The following is a 24923-nucleotide window of genomic DNA, read 5'->3' as shown; positions in this document are numbered from 1 at the left end:
CCCTTTTTATACCAGTTTCTCTACTGGAGTAGGGGTGGAAAGGAAAATCAAATGTCGAGGAGTTCCCAAGGCGCGGGTGAATCGGCGAATACGTATGACGCACATGTTTGACGCGACCCCAATTTACGATGTCCCTCGTCGCTACATATTTTTGACCGTGTGACAACCCTTCAGCACTAAATAACTAGACGATAGTTATTTATTTGATCGGTTGTCCAACTATTGCAACTTTATATTCTCCAGGTTCGTGGGAAACATGACGTGGTTCCAGTCTGGGTCTGCGACACCCTTCGATGTTCTTATCTATCTATCCAACGATGTAATTATTTCAATGTTATGTTTGTCAGATTTGAGGAGGACGTCACGTCGTTCCCGTCTGGATGATCGCCCTTTCAGATTCACAACCTTTGTTCCCTATCATCGTTTACCCTAATTTTTTCTTACTTTAACAGCTAAAACTTATCCCTAAGGCGGGGACCGGCTTACAATAGCATACTCGCAGGTGTTTCCCCTGTTGCATAATGTTCCATATTGCGATATTGGAACAGATAGAGATAGATAGAACAGATTATTGACAAAATTATAATGTATTAAAATTATGGGGACAATCGAACTGCGGATAAAAATGCTTTAAACTTCCTAGCCGAACCTTTACTTTAATCAAACAATAAATCACTAACCCATAGCATCGCGCAAAAATTTAATATTCCTACTCCTGGCCGGCAAAGTAATATATATATATTCCTACAATCTTGGCTGTCAAAAGATGATGAATATTAAAAAAACACGACTGAGGATTTAGAGATTTGTAAAAACATCCTCTTGCTAATGGTGATTTGTTAATAATATATGACCTCGTGATCGAGTGGGCTTTTCAGTGTTAATAATATTCAACTTTTCCATATGTAAATAAGCCGAATACTAGCCTTGCAAGGTTTTAATTCAAATATCCTTTGCATATGTATTAGACAAAGTATGTACTCTGTTACGTTCTTATATTGACTGATTTACGACGCATCATCATATTTTACTATTCACTTCTGTGTTTAATCTTATTGGTTTGTGAGAATTAGTCATATAGTTAAATATTGTTTTAAGCCTCAAGGAATTCATTAGATTTTATATTATTGCTGCATTCGCCATGTTTAACGTTTACATTATCGTGACCGCAGTAAGATGACAAAAGTTCAAAGATATTCGAAAGATAGATCCATCAATCATCTTTAATTGTGCCCAAAACTAGGTCGGCTAGATCTGATATTTCGTTTTGCGCAATTGTAACGCAAAATTGAACGTGATCAGCATCAGCAGCAACACCTGGCCGCTTGAGCAACTACAGACTTTTACAGGATGGAATGGAAACATGTCATTCTGTCTTCATTCTCGATTTATTATAAAATGCCAAAAATGTTATATTTCTTCTTCTAAAAAAAGCTAGGAATTGCTTATACCCAAACAACAGAACAAGTCGTTATAAGATAGTTGTGAAACCCATCGATTTTCTTGTTTTCGTACAGGGTTTTTATAGGTTATATTTATTATAAAAGTCTGCAGTTGCTCAATCGGCCAGGTGTTGCTGCTAATGCTGATCCCGCTCAATTTTGCGTTACAATTGCGCAAAAGGGCGACGGTGGCCGCAACGGTTTAGGCGTTGACACGGCGCTCGTCCCCGTAAGGTAAAGGTCCCGGGTTCAAATGCAGAGCCGCTGGATATACTTGCAAATGAGCTTTTTTCAAAAACACCGGCACCCTGAGGGTTTATATGACCTCTGCTGTTGCGAACCCTCGTAAAAAAATAAAAAAAATATATAAATTACTTAAAACCACGCAAAACTTTTTCCCGACCTCGGACAGGACCCGTAATAGAGCATTCGGAATACCGGACTCTGACCATCTTTGGATGTCCGGAGGGCTGTCAATTCGGTCATTGTCAAGTCCGGCTTGATATTTTCCGTAGTGCCGCCGTCCAGGTCATACCCAACAGTCTATTCTGTCCTTGGACGCCTTATATTCATCTGTACAGGACCGATCACTTGATATTTCTGCATAGTTTTCTCCATGCGCATCGGCTACTTCTTATGCATCCATAATACATATTGACGCATATACATTTCCAACAAATAGAATTACAATATCTCAACATACATCTACGAATAATCATTGAGCAACGGTCACTAAGCACCACACATTTCTACACGAGAAGAACGGAGAACATGGGATTCTATGAACAAATTTCAACTACCTATGGACACCAAGCAAAAAGTATTCTGAAGGACATCGACATCAATGAGAAGAAACTCGCAACGGCTATTAATCAGAGAACGTTTTTGTTGAAATGCAGACAACACAAGGCCCTGAAGATGATCTCAATAAAGATCGAAACGTTGGTACGATAAAGAAAACGCTTTTCTAAAACGTACGCCACACCAGACCGCATATCACGATCTCCGAATAATACATCTACGCTTTAAAACTTATTTAAAATAAATAATAACCCAGAATAAAATAAATACTAGTTACAACACAAGTGTAATTTAAATTGCATATATTTTTTATACACTTTAAGAAAAAAAATTCGGAACTTATTTATTATACGTATTTATTTATTTTCCATAACTAAATATGTAGGTTGAGATGGTGAGTTCGTGTCCGAGTGGATCGAAGTCGCGATAGCTCATGTGGTCGAGCAGCGGCGTATTTAGCCGAAGGTTGTGGGTTCGAATCCCTCTCGTGACACTAGCTTTTTCATTTCACCCAAAGCCTTACATAAAAATGTTAATTAAACGAAAGAAGTAATTTTGTTAATGAGGCAATAAATATAATGGATTTACTAAATATACAGATGAACGGTTGACTTAAATCATGAACGCAACATTAATCACTTGTTGTTTACCTTTATATAGGTTTACTAACCCTTTTAAGCTCTTTAGATTAAAAATAATGAAAATCAGTTCAATTTCATCTTTTCCAAAGCCAATTTGTCCAGTGAATTAATTGGATTTTTAAATTGTTTTCTTTGAGATAACAATACGTTTTATTAAAATATTAATAATTAATTTTTTCTTCTTAAAAGCATTTATGTAGAGATACATTGGCCCCTAAGGGAGTAATGTCCGTTACATAGTCCAGGACATGGACTTGCCATCCTCTACCGTCCACAGCGGTTTAGGACCTCGGAAGTCTCGATCGAAGAGAAGTTTGTGGTCGACCACGATGTACGTTTTATCCAAACGGTCAGTAATGTAAGGATGAGGTATAAAACAGCTTCCAAACGTCCCGCATCAGGTTTTCTACTATTGGAGAGGAGTCGGCGACTATTCACAAATTATCATCTCGCTTGGGGCGTCGGTGGCCGCAACGGTTAAGGCATTGACACGGCGCTCATCATTGTAAAGTAAAAGTCCCTGGTTTTAATCCAGCGGCCCTGCATTCGAACCCCGTATAGTTATAAATGGGATTTTTTTTTCAAAAATTCTAGTTGACGTTGATCGACCTACATAGTTTAAACTGATGTTGTATTGGATCTTCTTGAGGTCATTTTACAGCTTTTTTTTTTGGGGGGGGGTTTTCCACCAAGCTTTCGGCGAATGTTCCGCCATCTTCAGGGCCTAATTTATTAAAAACAAAATTTACATGGACAGAGTTACATAACACATCTTATATAAATACATTACAAAATACAATTACGTACTTAACCCAGTTGTTAGGAAAATTAAATTTATTGTAAAATGACCTCAAGAAGATCCAATACAACATCAGTTTTTCAAAAACACCGACACTTTGAATGTTGACACGACCTTTGCGTTGCGAACCCTTGTAAATAAAATCATCTCGCTTAGACCCTTAAAAATGAGGAGGAGGGCAGTTCTCTTCACCGGTTTGGCTTGTGGCAATCAGATGACCGATACCTCCCCACGTGGATGATTTTTTGCTACATGTGCCATAAATAAGTCACAGCCTTTTTATAGACAGTCAGTGACCGTATGAGTACGAATCAACGTCAATACCTTTACCAAAGTGGTAAGTGCAGATACATGCAGAATTTTGTCTGCACTCGCACTGAGGAAGTTTGTCTGAAAGCTGTGGTCCCATTTATTGGGGACAATTCCTTGTTAATGTATGGCAATGCTCTACCTCATGAAGTTCAAATTGTCATTACTTGGAGGGTGTAGGGATTACGGCCAGCACGTTCTTTCTACTGACACGAATCCCATAGAACTCTTATGGTATATGATAAAGAAAAGGGTTAGACATTGTTCGCCGCCTCCAACAAGCGTTGAACCGCTTCAAACTGCTCTTGTTAAAAAAATGGGACTCTGTTTCACCTTCATCACTTATTTACTTAATGCCTAGGAGACTTAACTTAAAGCCCTTCTCGAGACAAGGAGAGGTAATACGCGTTATTAAGAGCGTAACTAGGTAATACATTGTTAGTTAACTTTTAATCTATCAGTAAATTATTTTGTGTTTTGGTCAATTTTCTTTCGAACTATCATAATTAAATAATTTTTATTAAAAACTCGTGAACTTTCCATCTCGTTTTGGTTTACTTTTAAATAAGTATGTTGTAATTAATAGCGATAAAAATATATGTATTTTTAAATAATCAACAAAATACGAGTGACCGTTTTTCGTCTTTGAGTGTATGTTTATCTAATTTTTGTGCATGTCAATCTAATGGAATTTTTTTCACATTGCTAAAATCTATTGTATGTTTAGTTTGCGATATATGCTGTGATAATCCGATGTAATTTTTGTTCTTGTACATACTGTCTTTTTTGTTATATTGTATTTGAAACAAACTGAATAGTTTAAAAAGAATGCACTAGTTTCGTGGTCCGCTTGACCAATTAATACATTACAATTAATTAAGGTTTTCAGTGGAGATAAAAAAGTCAATGGCACGAGCGAAAAATGGCAAAAATTCAAAAGGTGTGATTGAGATGGGAGGTTGGTGTCCGAGTGGATCGAGATCACGAGAGCTCAAGTGGTAGCGGCGTATCAAGCCGAAGATCGTGGGTTCGAATCCCGCTCGTGCCTACTTTTTTATCTCAACTGAAAACCTTAATCAATTGTAGTTTGGAAAGGTTTTGTCACAAGGAATGTAAGTTTATTACAATTTTTGATATTGGCATTATGTCTGTTTTTTTCTTAGATAATATTTAAAATATTACTTTTTTGTTGTTTAATAGGGTTGGACAACAGAAGTCATAATGCGGGGTTGAATAAAAGCACATTTGTCAGTTTGTCCAACAGGCCGGAATTCGAACCCGGGACTTTTACTTTAAAGTGATGAACCTTTGCGGCCACCGACGCCCCTAAAATACTATTTATTTTATTGGTTAAATAAACATAATATTTCAATAAAATCTTTTCTTTTTTTGATAATGAATATTTCTCACAACCCTTCTACATACCCAATAAATCTTTGCTTCTATGTCATTATTGTTTATATTCAATTTGTTACTTTTTTTATATAAAACAATTTTCATTTCAAGTTTAGTCATCAAAAGACTTTTTCAAATAATTTGAATTAGTAATAAGTGGTCGGGGCGATGAAACAGAAAAACTGAATATGCCAGAAAAGAAGGGCAAAGTTTCTAATTAAATTATGCTTTTAATTTAAGTTCTTGGTTGAGATGAAAAAGCGAATATCACGACCGGGTTTCGTACCCACGATCTTGGGCTTTTTCAACTCAACCAACACCTTAAATCAAAAGTATAATTAATTAAAATAATTAATACGGTCAATTGTACCTACTAAATACATATATGGATTTCTACTTAAACTTAAATAGAAATTAGTTTGACACGTTATCTATTTATTTTATTGTCATATGATGCAAATCGGCTTCCATCGATCCGAAACTCTATGGAAAGCTTGGAAAATCTGCCCCGTGGGGGTTCGTGAACCCTGTCAAAACTTTACGTTTTGTCAATTTCCACACTTATTTTCCCATTGCGTTAGTTTATTCGATAAACACTCCAAGCTTTTAGTTACCAGTTTTGACGGCCTTAGTTTTGTCTTCGAACTGCCTACACGAGTCATACTTGATCTGGAACTTTTGTAGGCTGTTTCCGATTTCTCACTAACTCACACACCGCACATAATAGTTTTAGGCCCTTTACAGAATCGGTCAAAGCACATTAAGTAAGAGACCATTTTTTACAGTAGTAGAGATTCCTTATTGGTCGTAAATTTCCCTGTTCTTATTTCATTACTTATCCCCACTTTCGTGATAACTAAATTCAGAATATATTAACAACTAAGGATTGCATTTGATAGTCTTCATGTGGGATGTTTTAAACAAGTATTAGGGAGAGTTTGCATAACATTACCGTGAACGGTAATTCTAAACTATTGAAGTGCGCATGAGCAGTTTAACGGAACGCTATTTGAAATAGCGTCCTACGTTATTTGTCTTATAATAGCGTACTTGTTAACGAGTGACGGTAAGTCAACAAAGTAGTTTTTTTGTTGAAGATAGTGTCCAAAAAGTATTATATACAGTGACTCACGAAATGTTTCGAAACGCCTACGCTTAACGATAGATCACATGTTTTTAAAATGTTATATCAGTTAAATTGCAACTCCATTGTTGCTATGATATTACTTAGAGGTAGAATTAACAAAAACTACAAAAAATGTATAGAACAGTTTTTTATTTAAAGAATAATAAAATTTTACTTTTTTATAAACATTTAATCATTATTATGAGTTTGCAAGTTGTTAAATTTTAATATTTGGTATAGCCCCCTCTCGCGTTCATTAAGGCGCAGAACCGTCTTGCATACTTTGTACCAACTTCTCATATTGTTGTGGTATGATTTGATTCCACTTGGTCGCAACATTTTCACAAAATTGCTGCGTGTTGCATGCTGAAGCATTAACATCAAAGATTATCTATAGGGGGGGGTTAAAATCTGTAGGTTGTGGTGGCCATTATATTAAAGCCTATTTTGGGTGGCCTATTTTCGTCAAGCCATGTGTTTGACACATGAGCGAATGTTGAGGATCATTGTCCTGCTGGAAAAGAACGTCCATTTTGCGTTTATTGAGCTTTGTATGGCTTCCTATCAACCTAAGCCTTAAAATCTCAGCATAGTAGACTGCAGACATTCTCCCTTCTATTTTCTCGATGAAACTAACCCTTTTTGTCATGAAACATCCCCATACGATTATACGTCCACCCCCAAATTTGTTTGTTGCCATGTCTTCCCCTTAATTTTTCATTTCGCCTTTTCCTCATCCACACTTTGCCATCAGACCTAAATCTTTTAATTTTTGTCAGACCGTAACATTTGTCCAATAATTTTCCATGCAGTGGGCATAAATTTTGGCGAAGGTTAATTTTATTTTTCTATTACTATCTGTTAAGTGGTTTTGTACTTTTGCCCTTCCTCACAAACAAGCTTCCCTCAAGACACGGCGAACTCCTTCAGCACTGATGTCGATATCATCAAACCGCCTAAGCTTCTGTTGTACGTGAACATCTGAGAGTTTTGGTTTACGACCTGCTTTACACTTTCCAATCTTTCTCACACCGCAGTTGTTACTTAAAAAACAGTGGGATGCTCTATTTTGAAGCTCATTCAGAATGGTTTTCCCAATATTTTCCGATATCGGCTTTACTCTAAAATCATGACAATTCAAATAATGTATTACATTCAAAATTGAAAATTATCAACAAAATTAAAATTGCTTCTTACTTACTGATTTAGATGCTGTAGGAATTTTTAATTTTTACCAATCCATTATATTTAGTGGTTTATTGACCAAATTTCTTCTTTCAATTAATTAATATTTTTATGTAAGGTTTTGGTTGAAATGAAAAAGTGCCAGAAACGGGATTCGAACCCTCGACCTTCGGCTAAATACGCCCCTGCTCAACCACTTGAGCTATCGTGGCATTAGCGTAAAAAGATTGTTGAATTGATTTTAATTGTTAATTTTTGGATTAAAACTCACAAAATCGATCAAGTGGTTTTGTGAGCATATAAAAAGGATTGTTTACAATGCATGTAGGAAAGAGATTGAGGGTTATCATAAAAGAGTAAAGAAAGTTTTCTGACAAGTAATTAAGGTTTTAAGTTGAGATAAAAAAGTCAGTGTCACGAGCGGGATTCGAACCCACGACCTCCGGCTTGATACGCCGCTACTCTACCACTTGAGATATCGTGACTTCGATCCCCTCGGGCACCAAATTCGCATCTCAACCCCATCTTTCGAATCTTGCCTCCTATTTGCCAAGTAAGTACACTTCACTAAAGCTCTCCGTGGCCATTTCATTTGTCGCCGAGAATCCAATCCGATTACACGGCATTTGAAAAATGGCAAAAAGGGGGAAAGATTCGAAAGGTAGGGTTGAGATGGGAAGTTGGTGCCCGAGGGGATCGAAGTCACGATAGCTCAAGTAGTAGAGAAGCGGCGTATCAAACCGAAGGTCGTGGGTTCGAATCCCGCTCCTGACACTGACTTTTTTACCTCAACTTAAAACCTTAATTAATTGAATGTTATTAATTGGTCAAGAGGGCCACGAAAAATACTGAATTTTCTGACAAGTAATAAAAACGTATTGACAAACGAAACATCGGATTATGACAAATCTTTGATAATACTGCAAACAGTAGATCAATTTCGTGAGTGACAGTAAGTAGAAATATAATAAAATTGTTTATTTTCTAGTTAACATTTTAAAATTCGGACTAACACCCAAATGGGTTGTCACTCCCTGATGTGCTGACGCTAGTGTCTGTACATCAAGGAGTTCACTCTCCCCGTTACGAGGCTGGGTCTCTAGTATCTCCCTTAAGCCAGATGCCCAGATCGTTGCTTCCCAACCAACGGGAGGTTTAGACAGCTAGCTCATTTCAGTCCAAACGACGCAAACTATAATTTAGTCTAATACTAACTGGAGGGGTTCCTCCTGAGCACTGCAGCTATACAGCTTATTGTACTTTATCCCTGGCACCATTTTTGGGGGCTCGCAAACACCCCCATTGAGGCCCCGGTGTGCCGGTGTTCTTCCATCGAAGAAACTCATTTTTGAAAAGGTTGGGATCGAATTGTGGATCTGGGGATCCCGCCCCAGACTTCATTGATGAATTCCGTGACAATTTCTTTCAATTGCGGCCACCAGTACCCTTAGGCGTCAGAAAAAAGCGTCCAGAGGCGACGGTGGGGATCGAACCAACGACCGCGGGTTTTACTAGCCGAGAGTCTGACGCCTTAACCACTGGATATTCCTCCATCGACCAACACACATTATTAATAATTTACCCTAAATTATGGTCGAGGGGTACTTTTATAAATATTCCGCTATCGGCCCTAACACCCACCCACACACACACACTATAGTAGAAGTGCGATGGTGACGCTAAATTCCACAATCACCTTTCACCTCACACTAATAAATACGCGCATTTAAACAAAACCCATAGAATATAACTAAATACTATATAAAAAACAGAACAGGGGACCCAGAAACCGACTGCAGTGCTCGAGAACCATTCTTAAATCCGGCGGCATGCCTACACGCTCTCTGTATGGAGCCAAGACATGACCCGCCTCTATTATGTGGGACTCAGCGAGCAACCTTTCTCTGCAGGGGTACCACAACCCATACATGATTTCATGAATCCCAACTACTAAGAATGTATTTATTTTGTATATTTAGAGTTCCAACATTAAAATATTTAGCTTTTTATTTACATGTAAGCAGGAATGACAGATAGAAATTAAACAACTTTATAAATCTTAACTTCAATAAAATCAGAGCCATTGTGGAACCTCTTTGGCTGAACCGCCTAACTGCAATTTAGAACTAAATTTCTAAAAAAATGAATGCACGGAGGTTTAATGAGTATGCATATGGTTAACTAACTGCACTACAATATTTTGTTTTTTAAATTGCTAAGCTAAAAACACTTTTTTCGCTTACGAATTTGTAACACTTTCAGTCCTCCTTAAAATAATAAACGGAAGCTCTCAAAGTGTTTAAAATAATAAAATCTATTGAAGACTGAAATATTTGTGAAAAACTAGACAACTAATCTAGTCAGATGGCGTGATCTAAATTATATGTCTCTAAATATTGATAAATGCAATGTTGTCCATTATCATATGAAACTTAGTCCATTACAATTTAAATATAATATCTATGATATAGAACTAATAGCTTTAAACAATATCAAAGACCTAGGTGTAATTTTTGATTTCTCTCTTTCTTTTAGCCTGCATATTGAATCTATTGTTAATACATGTTTGAAACTACTTGCTTTCTTGAAAAGAAATACGCAAGACTTTAATAGTATATTTTGCCTAAAAATATTGTTTTTTACTCTGATAAGGCCAATCGGCCAATCTTAAAGTTTAACTCAGGAGTGTGGTCACCTTATTATCACACTTATATATATATATATATANTATCGTGCCAACGTTTCGATCTTTATTGAGATCATCTTCAGGGCTCAAAGTGTTTGTCTTCTGTGTAATTGTGCCATTCTTGCGTGTCGTGTTGGGCACTCTCAAGAATATAAAGATCGAAACGTTGGCACGATAAAGAAAATGTTTTTCTTTATAGACTTCAATCTGTTCAAAACAAATTTCTTAAATACTGTTCTTACAAACTTGGTCTAAATTCTAGAAGGATCTCTAGTATGAAACTCTTAGAAATGAACTGAACATTAGTTCATTAGAAGATCGTAGATCATCTATTGACATTGTTTTTCTTGTAAAACTTTTAAGGAATATGATTAGTTGTCCTGAATTGTTAGAGAAGATATATTTTAATGTACCAGATAAGAGGACCAGATTCATTCCTCTATTCCTTATACCATTTTGTAAAATGAACTACCTAAAAAATGCTCCTATTTCTAGAATATGTACTATAGCTAATAACATATATATTGATCTGGACTTTTCTGTTCATCTCTTATCAAAATTAAAGCTGTGAACTTCACATACTTTGAGTATGTGTACTTGTAAAATTGGTTGCTTGCCGTTGGTGTAATAAATGAACTGAACTTGCTCTTAATCGACTTGTGATTAAAGTTTACTTAGAGAGAGATCCTACCACTATCATGTCTTCAGCATTTAGCAAACAGCATATCAGCAATCAAGCGAAAATCAATTCAAATTTCTTTACAAGTTCACTAGTTTTCGTGATCCGCTTGACCAATTAATCTTTCAATTAATTAAGGTTTTTAGTTGAGATAAAGAAGTCAGTGTCACGAGCAGGATTCGAACCCACGATCTTCGGCTAGATACGCCGCTGCTCTACCACTTGAGATATCGTGACATCGATCCACTCGGGCATCTTCTGGGGTTCCCATCTCAACCCCAGAAGATTTGTTTACAGGCTTGAAAAATACTACTATAACTTTGAACTACTAACTCCCCAGTAAACTTAGTGGTAGCATCAAAATAACGTTATTTGAAAGGCGTTAACTTTTGTTAATGGTGATCTTAAAATAGCGGTAACGTTATGTAAAGTCTCTCTAGTCATAGTAAAATCTTTAGGTCAAACTCGGACAAAGAGCTTTAAGAATGCACGTACTAGAAACATGTTTTAAAAAGGTAATAGAAGCATGTTGTCTACGACCGGTTTTGAATGATTAACAGACGAAATATTCAGCATGTAAGACCGTATTTGTTTTGATGATTCGTCCCACAACGCATGCCTTATTACGGAATTGCAAACGGGTGAAGGCTGAGGAATGAAATAAGAAAATTGTTATTATACGTCCTCCGGTAAAATTAAAAAGTTAATGCGGTGTGTTATTTGCTTCCCAGAATAGTTACAGCGGGAAAGTCGAGCTTGGAAAAAAAATTATTGTGGGAAGGGAATATTACTCAGTTACATGATTAAAAGTACTTAAAGTTTGAAATAACTAAATAGCTTCATTTAAACTTGTTGCATGTTTATGGGTAGTATAAAACATCTCGCGTGTCAGTTTACAGGAGAAAAAATCGTAGATCTACCATGAATTTATTACTTATTGAGGGAAAGAAGGAGCATGTACATAGATCAACTGCCAACTTAAATTGCCGACTTATAAAACTGTAATAGCCTCGATTATTTAATTCAAAACTCTAAAGATAATATGCAAAATGCTTTATTCCGAGATAAAAATTGTTTGTGATCAAGTTCGTCTCGTTCTTTCAATTTAGGCCCAGGGCAGGAAGTGTTTCATTGATTTTTATACAAATATTTTGTAAAATAAGCCATGCTATTCGCGTTTGATTAACAAATTAACTGGGGAAGAACGACTGCATGTCTACTCATTAAGAATTAATAATACTGAAGAAAAAAGCGAAACTCAAAGCCTATGAAGGAAGAACTGTCATAAACCTAAAAGTAGAGAAATAAGATGTTATAAGGAGAGTTTAATAAAAGGAAGAGGTGGAAAACCATATATGTTGGAAAATCTCTTGATCTTGAGACGTAATTAAAATCTGTTTTCAAAGCTGAAGGAAAAAGCATTGTTTGGTGGAAAATTACGAACTCAGACCGATCTGTAAGTTTTTATTTTTATGAGGACATAGATATAAAGTCTGATCACAATGTGTTTTATGGAAATACCTGTTTAGGCTTAAAAGAACAGAATTACTTAATAAACTATATAATATTACAAGCCGATTTCATATATTAGTAGACCCAAATCGCATTAAACAAGATCCATTTGCGTAAAGTACTGGAATCTTGGGTTGAGAATACGACAAATGGTGATTATGATGATGAAGATGGATAATAAGAAGTGCGTGTTTTTGTTTCCCAAGCACTGCAGCCTTCTGGCTAAATGTACTTTCCTACTTTTCTTAGTTGAGTATGTTGGTTCGATACTTCTTTTAAGAAGTACTTAGGCATAGACTGCCGTACTACAGTTCCATTCCCTGGGTTTTCATTGTATCCCAGGTCTCCATTGCTTCGAACATGATTTGGGTGGCTGTTTCTTCCTCCTCATTGCGTAACCAACAAATCATCATTGAATATACTCATGTCGTGTAGGTGTGACAGTGACTTGTAGTCCTATCACTTCACACTGATGAGAGTTCTTTGAACATAAGCTTACTATATAGCACCTCTAGAGTTTATCCATCATATGGAGTCTATTCTTAGATGGAGGATTCTATGTTAGATTTTTTCATGCCAAGTATACGTTCAGGGCCAATATATGGTCTTGTAGAACCTGTTTTGGCCAGTGTGTCTGACTTTTCCGTACCCAAAATTCCTTTGTATCCTGGCACTCAAGATATCATTAGGTTGTTATGTTTCCCTTATGTTTTAGAGATTTTGTGTGCATTCACTGACTAATGTTGATGCGGTTCTTTTATTAATAGCTCCGATCTTATGTGGATTTTTGTCAGCCTTACTATTTTTAACATGATTAAGGCACAAGCATAGTATGTATGCTTGACAGACTGAGGTATACGTCTTTACTGACTTTGATTGCTCATATTTTAGTCCTGGCATAAAACACTAAAATAGCACTTAAAAACTGCTAATATTAACAGATCGGTGTAACAGGGGTACCGGGGCGGCGGAGTAGTTAGGGTGTCCGACTTGAATTTGTTACGCTAGCGCTTCTAGGTTCGAATCGCAGCAGAACCAATGCCTTTTTAATTGATAATGTTATGAACAATGTTTTGTAAAGAGATTTGACCCATCGTTCGCGATAAACAACGGGTAGATGGAGGTTAAGCCTTCCTGTATGACAAAATATGACCAATGTCGATAGAAACAGCAGAGAATATCTTATGCAATTGTCCTGTAATTGCTATAAAAAGGCCATGGTACCTAAGAAAGCCATTGTGAGTAATGAATATGCCGTGAAGACCCAAAGGAGAATTCTGTAATTTAATAAAGAAACCAAATTTTTTCAGGAAAATCATTAGCAAGAAAAGGTGTTCAAGAAGGTCATACGTTGTTGAATAAGTTTTGTGAAATCTAGTCCGATGATTGATAACGATTGATTTAGTTAAATATAATTGTATTTGGTAGATTATCCGTTAAGCAAGAACCTTGCTCGAAATTACGGATATTGAATTCTACAGTTTTGACCACTTCTTTCATAGTTCCTTTCCCAATAAAACTTGGTTCTTCCTTTTTGATTATTTTTCGAACATCAATCACACCATTTAATAATTTGTAGGAAAGTCGAAGTCTAACAAGTTTACGAAATAGCACACATGCTCACTAGTTAAAAGATTAGCTTCGAGGTGTCCGTACTTTCCGAACTTGTACATTTAACTCAATACAATTCTCTCTTTAGCACATTTAACACGTATAACACGACTAACACAGTTTGATTTATTACCTCTAGGTTTGAAAAAACATAGCCAATATAGAAACCGTGTTGTTTTAGCAATAAATAATATCGAACTTAAATTCACTAATTTCGTGGTCCGCTTGACCAATCAATACTTTACAATTAATTAAGGTTTTTAGTCGAGATGAGAAAAAGTTAATGGCACGAGAGGGATTCGAACCCACGACCTTCGGCTAGATACGCCGCTGCTCTACCACCTGAGCTCTCGTGACCTCGATCAACTCGGACATCAAATCCTTGAAAACAGCAGCGGCGTATCTAGCCGAAGGTCGTTGGTTCGAATCCCTCTCGTGCCATTAACTTTTTTTCATCTCGACTAAAAACCTTAATTAATTGTATAATATCGAACGTTTAGTGATGGTTAGGGTGGTCTTGGTGGTCATCCACACCGTCCGCGTGATGCGTTGGACAGGAGGATGGGGTCGTGCGGTGACGTGCAACTTATAACCTATCCCGCCCCCGCAGGCTTTTGCCTTCTCGTGGCGCCACTGTTAAGGTCTCCTAGGAGGCTGAACAAAAAGAGACCTGCAAATCTCACGAATCGATGGATGGGGTGTAGCAAATACGCGGCTGTTGGGTCGCTCGTTCCTTGGAGGGTCTCGTAAGAGATGCCGAAGAGGTTCGGTTGGTCCCGGCGGTCGTTTGTGAAACTGGCTTGTGTGATGGGCGTCTGCTCCTTGGAGGATCTTATTGGAGATGCCGCAGAAGAAGGGTTGCTCTTGCGACCGGCTAAGATAGTGTTGGCGGACGGCGGCGGGGAGGTCTTCGAGGTTCGGACAGGGGCCCAAGACAGGTGTCCCCGGGGTCTGAGCCCGAACGTTTGACCGCTGTCGATCTAGCATCGGGGGAGAAGTAGTGCACCTCCCCCTTCCCGTCATTGACGGAAGAATCTCAGAGGTGAACTGAGAGGGAATAAGCCGGCGGGGAGTTGCCCTTTGGAGGATCTCGGTAGGATACCGCAGAAGAGGTGTGGGTGCTCGGAAGCGGGCGATAGAGGACTGAGTGTGGGGTCGCTCCCTGGAGGATCTCGTTCAGAATTCCGCAGAGGGAAGATTCTCCCGTGTGGTCGACTATGTTAAAGAATGTTGTCTTTGAGAGTGAGGGTTCTCTCATTTGTTTCCTCGATGTGCGATTTTTAGGGTATAATCGCTGAGGAATAGCTCTCGGTAGGGGTCCCGAGAGTAAGTCGACTGGAGAAGCCTTGTGGATTTCGGCGCGATGCCGCAGAAGGGGAGATGATTTTCTTCACCTGGCCTTTATTACCAAGAGAAGTCGAGCGTGTGTAAGGGACTTCGGTCCATCCATTCATCTCTGAAATCCTCGCTGCTGGCCTGGCCACGGAGAAAAATAAAACCAAATGGAAACCGCAAAGTAAATAAAACCAAATGGAAACCGCAAAGTAAATAAAACCAAATGGAAACCGCAAAGTAAATAAAATCAAATGGAAACCGCAAATACAAATACCAAATGGAAACCGCAAAGAAAAAAGATTGGTATTGTACCGATCACATTTCTCCAAAGTGGCCTGAGCATAGTGGCGGAGTAATGTCTCTTGGGTCTGGGGGCGGCGGTTGGCTCTATATTCTAGGGTCCCCGTCGCTCACCAAAGGGCAACCAACGAGGAGATTGACTTGATTAACTATCCTCATAGTCACCAACTCACCGAACTCGTGTGGGAGAAGACTCTAACAAGCTCCGGAGTGGGTGTAGGAACAACCCTTGAGTAGTAACAGGCACTTGCGGGAGCCTGCGAGAGCTCGCCTGGGCTTCCGAACCCATGAAGGGCTATTGCGAAGAAAGGGAGCCTATGACGGCGGGTAGTTTCAGCGGGTGCCCACGCTAACTACTCCTACTTGGCTATCCGGGTACGTAGTCCGATAAAGCCGTATAGGCTAGGTGCGGACGTTAAAGATCCTCTTGTCTTGTTGACGATGAGTAATCGGGAACGGAATATCGAACGTTGTAGCCCTGCGTATTGTCAATACTTCGAATATGTCATAATATTACATAAAGCGAAAAGTCCGTAATGTTACCTTCACTCTTTATCATTGATCTGATGTTTATTTAGAAATCGTTAGATGCGGTCTGGTGTGATGTAGGTTTCAGAAAAACATTTTCTTTATTGTGCCAACGTTTCGATCTTTATTGAGATCATCTTTAGCCGACGCCTTATACAAAAATGTCTTTTCTATACCGACATCCTTCCCAACCCCTTCAAAATCCAACGTATATAAACACAAAATAGCAAAATCTCACTGGCACTCTCGACACGACACGCAAGAATGACACAGTTACACAGAAGACAAACACTTTGAGTGAGTAGAAATACTTTGATTGAATATATAAAATATATTTTGCATTGTATAAATTCACTTTTCCACATCCAAAATGTAATTGTAATATGTAAACAATGTTTGTAAATCCCAGGCCCTGAAGATGATCTCAATAAAGATCGAAACATTGGCACGATAAAGAAAATGTTTTTCTGAAACCTACATCACACCAGACCGCATCTCACGATTTCTAAATAAATATCGATTAACGGTCACTAATCACCGCACATCTGATGCTTTAATCGACCAGCCTATTGTTGATTGAGACATTTCAAGCAGGGAATTGTTGTTGTACATTTTTTGGTTGGCCTACAAATAAAATCTTAAATGCCATTTTATCATTAATTGTTATACTTTTATCATGATTGGTTTCTTTGCCTTAGAAACCGTAAGAAACCGTGATTAAAACATCAATATGATGAGAATTTATCGATAAAATTTCTCTTCTCACCAACGCATAAAATCTTAAACCATTATTAGCTTCTATTGAATTTGTTCAATATTGCCCATGTGTGGCTTAGAAATCCTTTTACTCTGAGCGTACGTGCGCAGGGATTAAAATGATGACTCCAGATGGTTTTACTTAAGCAAGACGGTCGTTATCTCAAAACCTAAAACGCATTTCAGCATCTTTTCCCTCTTTGGTGGTCATAATTATGATCAAATGGATATTTTTATAACTAATTAATTATTAAGATGTTGAGTAATTGGATAAGGGATTATTTATTGACAGGCAATCTTGGCCATTTATAGACCATAAGGAAAGTAATGTATCTCCGATCCATGAGGTTTTATACCACGTCGGTCATAAACGAAATTATGAAATATACGAGTTGTACATGTTTAAAATTTATATGACAAGCAATTTGAAATTTTCTTAGGTTTAAAAAAATGGATTTGGTTTTAACGAGGCGTGTTAAGTCAATTAAGCACGACGAAGCGTTTCAGAAGACTGATCTTTCTCCCTAAAATGTCAGACGTGTCGTTAAATATACTTAACGTTTCGATTTTGTCGTACTTGCGACACGTAAAAGGTAACAGAAATGCACTTTTCCCCCCAAGAGGCGCTAAACGTTTTTCGATAGTGGTGCAATTGTTGCCCAAGATGCATCATGCACAACTAACCACAAAGGCACACAAAATTAACTTATGATGCACACCCCCTTCTCAGTTCACCGGCGAAAATAGCAGTTTAGCATTTCAGTAACACAGTGGATAACGCTATTTAACACAGTTGACAAATATAAAATATATTCATTTATAATACAATTTTTTACTCTACAAATAAAACCACAATTTTCCGCAAATAACTAACACATAATTTGTAATAACATTTTACAAAAGAGAGTTCTTTATATTAAGATTTCAATATTTTTCCTCATGAATGTCACAAAAATAACATAAAATTAACTGTCTGTAGTAATTCTGGGATAAATGTATGCCAATGTATGTATCCAGTAATCTTTATGATCCATACGAAAATCCATACTTTTACTAACTTCTAATGCTAATTAGTATTTTTTTTAAATCATCTAAATACACATATTTTTGGCCACATTTATTCAAATTGCTTGTACAGAGATTTTTAAATAATTCACAACTAGAAACTAGGTAATATTATAACTTATTAATAATGAAACGATGATAACCGTACCACAGAACTGGAGCCATTCTTGAAATTATTCTGTTTTAGGAAGAATATGTGTAGTATTTGAAATTTATCGGTAATTCAATCTCACTTCCACTAGTTTACATCAAATCCGGCTTTGGACAAGTGTATACCAATGTATTGAATCTGTTCTTCGGTCATTTGCCAATCATTTTGGTCCGTCTACCTTCGCTGTTTTTGTCGGTCAGACGTGTTCCGGCATCTCACCGTTTTCAGTGATGGGTTTTTACAAGGAGAAATTTCATAAAATATTGAAGTTCAAAAACTTTTTTGGAAGGGGCGTTGTCAATCATATAGTGCTGACCTACTTGATGAAAAATTCGTCTAAGATTCGCTGACAACGCTGAAAAGAGGGTAGATGAATTTATGAAATGTAATGTAAATAATAAAGGATAAAATTAAATCTCAAGATCAATTAAGAAAAAATGGTTTTCGTGAAACATGGCCTGTGGTAAAAGGTTTTGGGTTGCAAATTAATTATTTGGGCCAACTGATAAGATTTACTATAAAAATGTGAAAAAGAGGTAAGAATTTGTTATGAAAATATACTGGGGTCTAAAACACTTCCATGAAAAACTAAATGTAAGAGAGAAAAGATAGCCACGAGCGGAATTTCCTCAAGGTTCGGCCTGAATAGTCCAAGCCTTGAGGAATTCCTCAATGTGTACAGAGTATTAGGCATTTATCTTGAGGATTTCCTTGAGATAATCCTCTAGGTGTGTGGGCGCGGGCTCGGAAGAGGAAACCTGGAGGCTTTTTCCTTGAGGATTTCATGTACATATATGACTACATAAAGAGAGAGAGAGAGAGAGAGAGAGAGAGAGAGAGAGAGAGAGAGAGGAGCGGAATTTCCTTAAGGTTCGCCTGAACAGTCCAACGTTTCAGTAATTCCTCAACAAGTGTTGCGGCGTCCTACAGGCCGCGTTCGGAGGTAAATCCCGAACAAAATTCAATTCCTTTTCCGCCTTGAGGCCAAAACGGTGAGATCAATCAACAACCTCCACTACTCAACACAAAACTAGGCATTTGCCTTGAAGATTTCCTTGGTGAAAATCCTCTTGGTGTGGGCGCGGGTTATGTAGAGGAAATTCCCAGGGAAATCCGGGAGGCTTTTTCCTTAAGGATTTTCTGTACATGTATGGCTACAGAGAAAGAGATGGGGGAGAGATACATAGATAGATAGATAGATAGATCGATGGATAGATAGAGAGAGAGAGAGAAAGAAAGAGAGAGAGAGAGAGGGAGAGAGAGAAAGGAGCGACAGAGAAATAGAGTAAAGGTCGCTATATAAGAGCGGAATTTCCTCAAGGTTCGCCTATCAGTCCAAGTTTCCAAGCTTTCAATAATTCCTCAACTTGTTGTGGCGTCCTTCCGCACGTTGGGAGGGAAATCCCGAACAAAATTCAATTCTTTGAGAATAACTTCTCTTACGCTGAGAATAACCAACAACCTCCACCAGTCAACAAAAAACTAGACCTTTACCTTCAGGATTTCCTTGATGAAAATCCTCTCTGTGTGAGCACGGGTTAGGTAGAGGAAATTCCCAGGGAAATCTGGGAGGCTATTTTCTTGAGGGTTTCCTGTCCGCGTATGGCTACCGTCAGGAAGGGTTTTTTACACGAAAGAAGAAGAGCAGGAGGTAAGTCAGAAGCACTTGATAGGAGTCTAAGTTAAACTAAGTTTAAAAATGTTTAACGTAGATGGAAAAAGTCTTCATATGGTACTTTTGCATAATTGTTGAGTATTATTTTTAGTATTAGTAATTTTGTGGCGCGGGGAGAGGGCGTGTTTGGAGGCGAGTATCACCAAAGGGGGTGGGGTTGTGATTGTGTGGCAGGCCTGTACCTCCACCCGGTTCCCCGCTCATTCCCCGTTCGACTTCCGCCGAGTGAGGATCTCTTGCGCCGACCTTCGAAATACGATTTCTTGTGTGACATGTTAGCGATATGTGCCCGCAATAAGTAACGCGCGAAAATTATTTTTTTTTGCTTTTGTGCAACGACCCGATCTTGCGCGAGCGACTGTGACGGACCAGACCGCATCCCCCGCCTCCAGTGGAATTGGCGCTTCCCGAGAGACCCATCGGCTCCTGTGAAAATATGGAAGCCACATATTGCATCGGATCCGACATGGACGTCTGCAGAATGTTCGACCAGTATCTGTACAAGGTGAGTCGGTTTAAGTTAGCCCGCCACGAGTCGAGCCGGTGCACAAGCAACCCACCCCCTTCATGCAATCATTTGTCATTCTTCACTCTTTTTCTCCATTATGATCATTTTTCTTCTTCACCTTTACATTAAAACGCATGCCTCTCGGCCCTTCCACGCATCGACTACCTATCGTTTTTTTTATTAACTAGAAAAAATTTAGGAAAGTCTACAAATCGAACTTTTTACATTCCTAAAGTCAATTTATTTTTAGAGAAAATTCAGTCATGAAATTAATTAAATTAAAACATGAACTATTTGTATTGCATTCTACACTCATAGTCATAGTGGAAATGAATAAATAAAATCTTAGGTTAAATTTTTTCGTTAAAAAATTCGACAGGCTAGCCACTCTAACAGAAAAATATCAGATTCGGGGCTGTTTTTCTTGACGTTGTCTACGCCCCCGACAATTTTTTAAAAAATTTTCATTGGTCACGATTAAGCGGGATAATTGCAATAAGTAAATCCCACAAGGAGACGAAACACCTTTAAAATGAAATTTTTACTAGCGTGTAATATTTAGATGTAGGTTTAGACAAACATTTTGTTTATCGGTCGTTTCGATCTTTATTGAGACCATCTTCAGGGCCTGGGATTTATAAACATGGCGTAAATTATATAAATATATCTATAACTTATGAATATGAATTTATACAATGACGTACACAATATAGAAATTTTAGGTTCAATCAAAGTATTCACTCAAAGTGTGTCTTTTCTGTGTAGATGTGTCGTTGTTTTTTTTTACCAGTTATTTGAAGATCGTGAGATGAGGTCTTGTGTGATGTTTACAAAAACATTTTCTTTATCGTGCCAACGTTTCGAACTTTATTTAGATCATCTTCAAGGCTCAAAGTGTGTGTTTTCAGTGTAGATGTGTCACCGTTGTGCGTCGTGTTGCGAGTGTTTTTTACTAGTTTGTTTTAAAAAAGGACCAGTTGGCTTGCCGTCAAAATTATTATTATATCGCATTTTCAAACAATTTTTCCAAACAACATGTAAGCGTAATATTTACTTTTTAATATTTTCTTGTCTTTTTTTGGAAATCAGCTCATGAATATAAAAAATAAGCAGCTCGTACTTGTTCATACTAGGTCGGAAGTGTCCAAAAATAGGGATTAGTTAAACCAAAAGCAGCCTTTTTGTTTTGTCCAATTTTAATTCTTTATTTTACCTTAATACTTCTTCTTCATTTAGACTGAATGTCAAAAGGGACCGAAACATGTGAATTATTTATACTAATGTTTTTTAGTTTTTTTATCAACTCAAACTTATTTAATGTAATATGAGTTATTACGGTTTATGGGATTTGTTTAAAAATCTGCAGAGTTTTTCTAAGTTCTAAGGGGGTGATTGAAACCGAATCAATGTTAATTTGAAATATTTTGAAAATTACAACAATAACGAAATAACTAATAATAGAATTTACTTCGTCCCCCAATCCGAGTTAAGATACAAATAGGCTACCTCAAACCATTCGGACGATTTAATCGATGTTCGATTTCAAAAATTGTAAAATTTAGAACAATTTTTGAATCGTTGAACAAAATCGAAATAGGAAAATGTGGCGTGGGGCCGATGGTTGAACGTGAGAACAGGCCGGCAAGTGATGATGAATTCCAACAAACTGCTGGCAACAGTTTATCAACTCGCAGTCGGCCCAACGTGATTTCAAACTAAAAGTAGTCTAACAGAGGTCTTTCTGTCTTGAATAAATGACTTTATAACGGCCATTTTTTTCACATTTTCCCCATAAGGTAGACTTTAGAAACCCACCGAACACACGAATCATATGAAAATGGTCTAAGCCTGGAATATTATTAAAATCTGCAATTACATTATTTAGTTTGGTGATACATAGATTTACACACTTATTTCAAGGGAGTAATTATTTATTACAATATTATTTTTTTCAGTTTCATTAAATAAACTTTACTACCTACACCTCAGAAAGGAGGTCGCGGGGACATTTCCTCTTAAGAAGCCTTATGAGATTGTAGGGATAGGTTCTGTTACACAAGGCTTGGTCGAGACTACTGGGGTGAGGGGAAAGATTATTGTGAATCAATTAATTTTTGAAAAAATGGGGTTTTAAATTCGTTCTGTAGTGTATTGGAGACCTAAGATGTTGCATTTATAATAGATCTGAGGACTTCAGACTGAAAGGTTTGGAGACGTTGGATATCGGAAATTTTAGGGTGCCCTGCAGTTCTACTCCGTATGTCCAAATCGGTTGTAGTAGAGTTTTGTAAATTTTAAGTTTAATTTTGATCGATAGCTCGGATTGTCGTCTTATAAATTTGTATAATAGACATTAGCGACTCTTTAGATCTTGTCGTTCAGTCATGTATGCTGATTCCATGTTATGCTTGACTCTAGCATTGATTAAACTAATTAATCTGAATCTACCAAGTATTTATACATATTTTAATAATAACAACTCTAAGAAACGATCAAAGAAAGATGGAGATCAATAATCTTTCTGGCCCTCGAAAATAGATTAATCCATTACATTAATATAAAATTCTTAAAAATTATCAAAATATCAATACTTTGATGAAGTTTAATTAGGCCATTGGTTCTGGGGGAATACCATCATGAGTGGTTAATTGGTTTTATTTTCGGGAGTTATATAGTTAGAGTTGTATAACTTATAGCCTAATTAAACTTCATAAAAACATTCACCCCTTAGAACTTAGAAAAACTCATCACATTTTAAAAACATATGACATTAAATAAGTTTGAGTTGATAAAAAAAACTAAAAAACATTAGTATAAATAATTCACAAGTTTCGGTCCCTTTTGACATTCTGTCTATGTTTCCAAACATTCCCCTCAATTTAGCATATGAAATTATAAAAAAACAATTGGTCTAAAATTCAAAATCATACTACATATAAAGTAAAATTTTATTCTTATAAAGCCTCAAAATTTGTAATAATATTTTTTTTTATACAATAACAAAATTTGTTCACAATTTATGGAATTGTAATGGGTGGATCTTTGTCAGTTAATTAGTTATGATGGTGATTAATCGCATAATTACCAAAGCAATAAAGGACAGTATTGAACAGCTTTCAATAATATACAACTACATAGATGATTTTTTTTTCATAATAGAAAAAGACAAACTAGAAATCTTTTTAATCTTCCTAAATCCAGGATTGAAAAAACATTAAATTCACAAAGGAAATTGAAGGAAATAATAGAATAATTTTTTTGGATGTTGCAATAATTAAACAGAAAAATAAACTTAAATTTTTCTAGTTTACCAAACCTACATTTTCTGACAGGTTGTTAAATTATCGATCAAATCACCCTTGCCATTTAAAAATTAATTTAATAAAAAATTTAATCTACAGAGCCCTCAGCCTTTCTAATGAAGAATTTTTGCCTTTTGTCAAACAAAAACTTTGAAACATCAGTACAATGAATGCATACCCCTTTAGTACCAAAAAAAAAACTTTCGTATAAAAAATGATAATAATAAAAAATATTAAAAATAACTCCTCAGAATGTAATACTCCTACAAAAAATTCATCACTTGATAACAATATAAAAAATAAAGGGAACTGAAAAAAATTGGGGTGGCTCTCTTAAATACATCCCATCCTTAACAGATACAATAACAAGAGCCGATTTGGCGATATGGTGTAGGTGACATCCAATTAGGTTTTAACACTAAAGATAAAATTTCTAATGTTTGCCCTCCCATAAAAGGTAAATTGGATCGTAAATACAAAAACAATGTTATTTATAATATTAAATGCATAGATTTAAAAAAAAAAACTACGTAGGCCAACCCAAAAATTTAGGTAATATAATTCAAAACCATTTAAATGACATAATATATAAGAATGATAAAACTAACACCACTGTCATTCCACATAAAACATACAAATCAAAAACTAAGCTGTCATAAAAAAATCCCACCATATTAGATATACAACAAAATAAACATAAGAGAAAAATTTTAGAAACAATATATATTACTAAGTTTACCAGTAATTCTTTAAACAAAAAAAAACAGAGACTAATTTTGAAGTAGGCGAGACTGCTAGGGGAATGTTATTAATTTTTAACCATAAAATAATTGATAAAAATGTAAACTATGAAAATATTATTTTACTACTGTTATAATTAGTTCTAATTTGACTATACTTTTTGTTAGGGTTTGCTGTTGATCTGCGTAAAAAATAGCATTTCGAGCTATTTAGGATAGAGGGAAAAAATAAAATGAGAAATAAACTAACTCTTTATAAAATAAAAAAACACGTGTTTCTTAATAATCTTAATTTAAAAAATAATAAATAAAAAATTATCGTTTATCGCCCGTTTTTTTGCACTTTTGCCGGATCGTGACAATGGTAATGTCAATGT

General features: G+C 36.6%; 1 protein-coding gene across 2 annotated transcripts in view; it reads left to right on the top strand.

Annotated features, from left to right (window-relative positions):
• The first annotated feature begins 20185 nt into the window (after window positions 1-20185).
• The window catches only part of LOC106661479 (thymocyte selection-associated high mobility group box protein TOX-like), a 216008-nt gene continuing 211270 nt past the window's right edge, over window positions 20186-24923 (top strand). The window contains exon 1 of one of the 2 annotated variants that reach the window (XR_001339743.2): window positions 20186-20501. Coding sequence is in view for 1 of the 2 variants with exons in the window: in XM_014384913.2 (XP_014240399.1) it covers window positions 20433-20501 (69 nt within the window). In the remaining variant the exon portion in view is untranslated. The remainder of the gene's footprint in view (window positions 20502-24923) is intronic. The other variant, XM_014384913.2, reaches the window with a different exon arrangement.

This window comes from Cimex lectularius, unplaced genomic scaffold (genome assembly GCF_000648675.2).
Source record: "Cimex lectularius strain Harlan isolate CLEC.00 unplaced genomic scaffold, Clec_2.1 scaffold217, whole genome shotgun sequence".
In the NCBI taxonomy this organism is placed as follows: domain Eukaryota; kingdom Metazoa; phylum Arthropoda; class Insecta; order Hemiptera; family Cimicidae; genus Cimex; species Cimex lectularius.
This window is presented reverse-complemented; position numbering and strand designations above follow the sequence as displayed.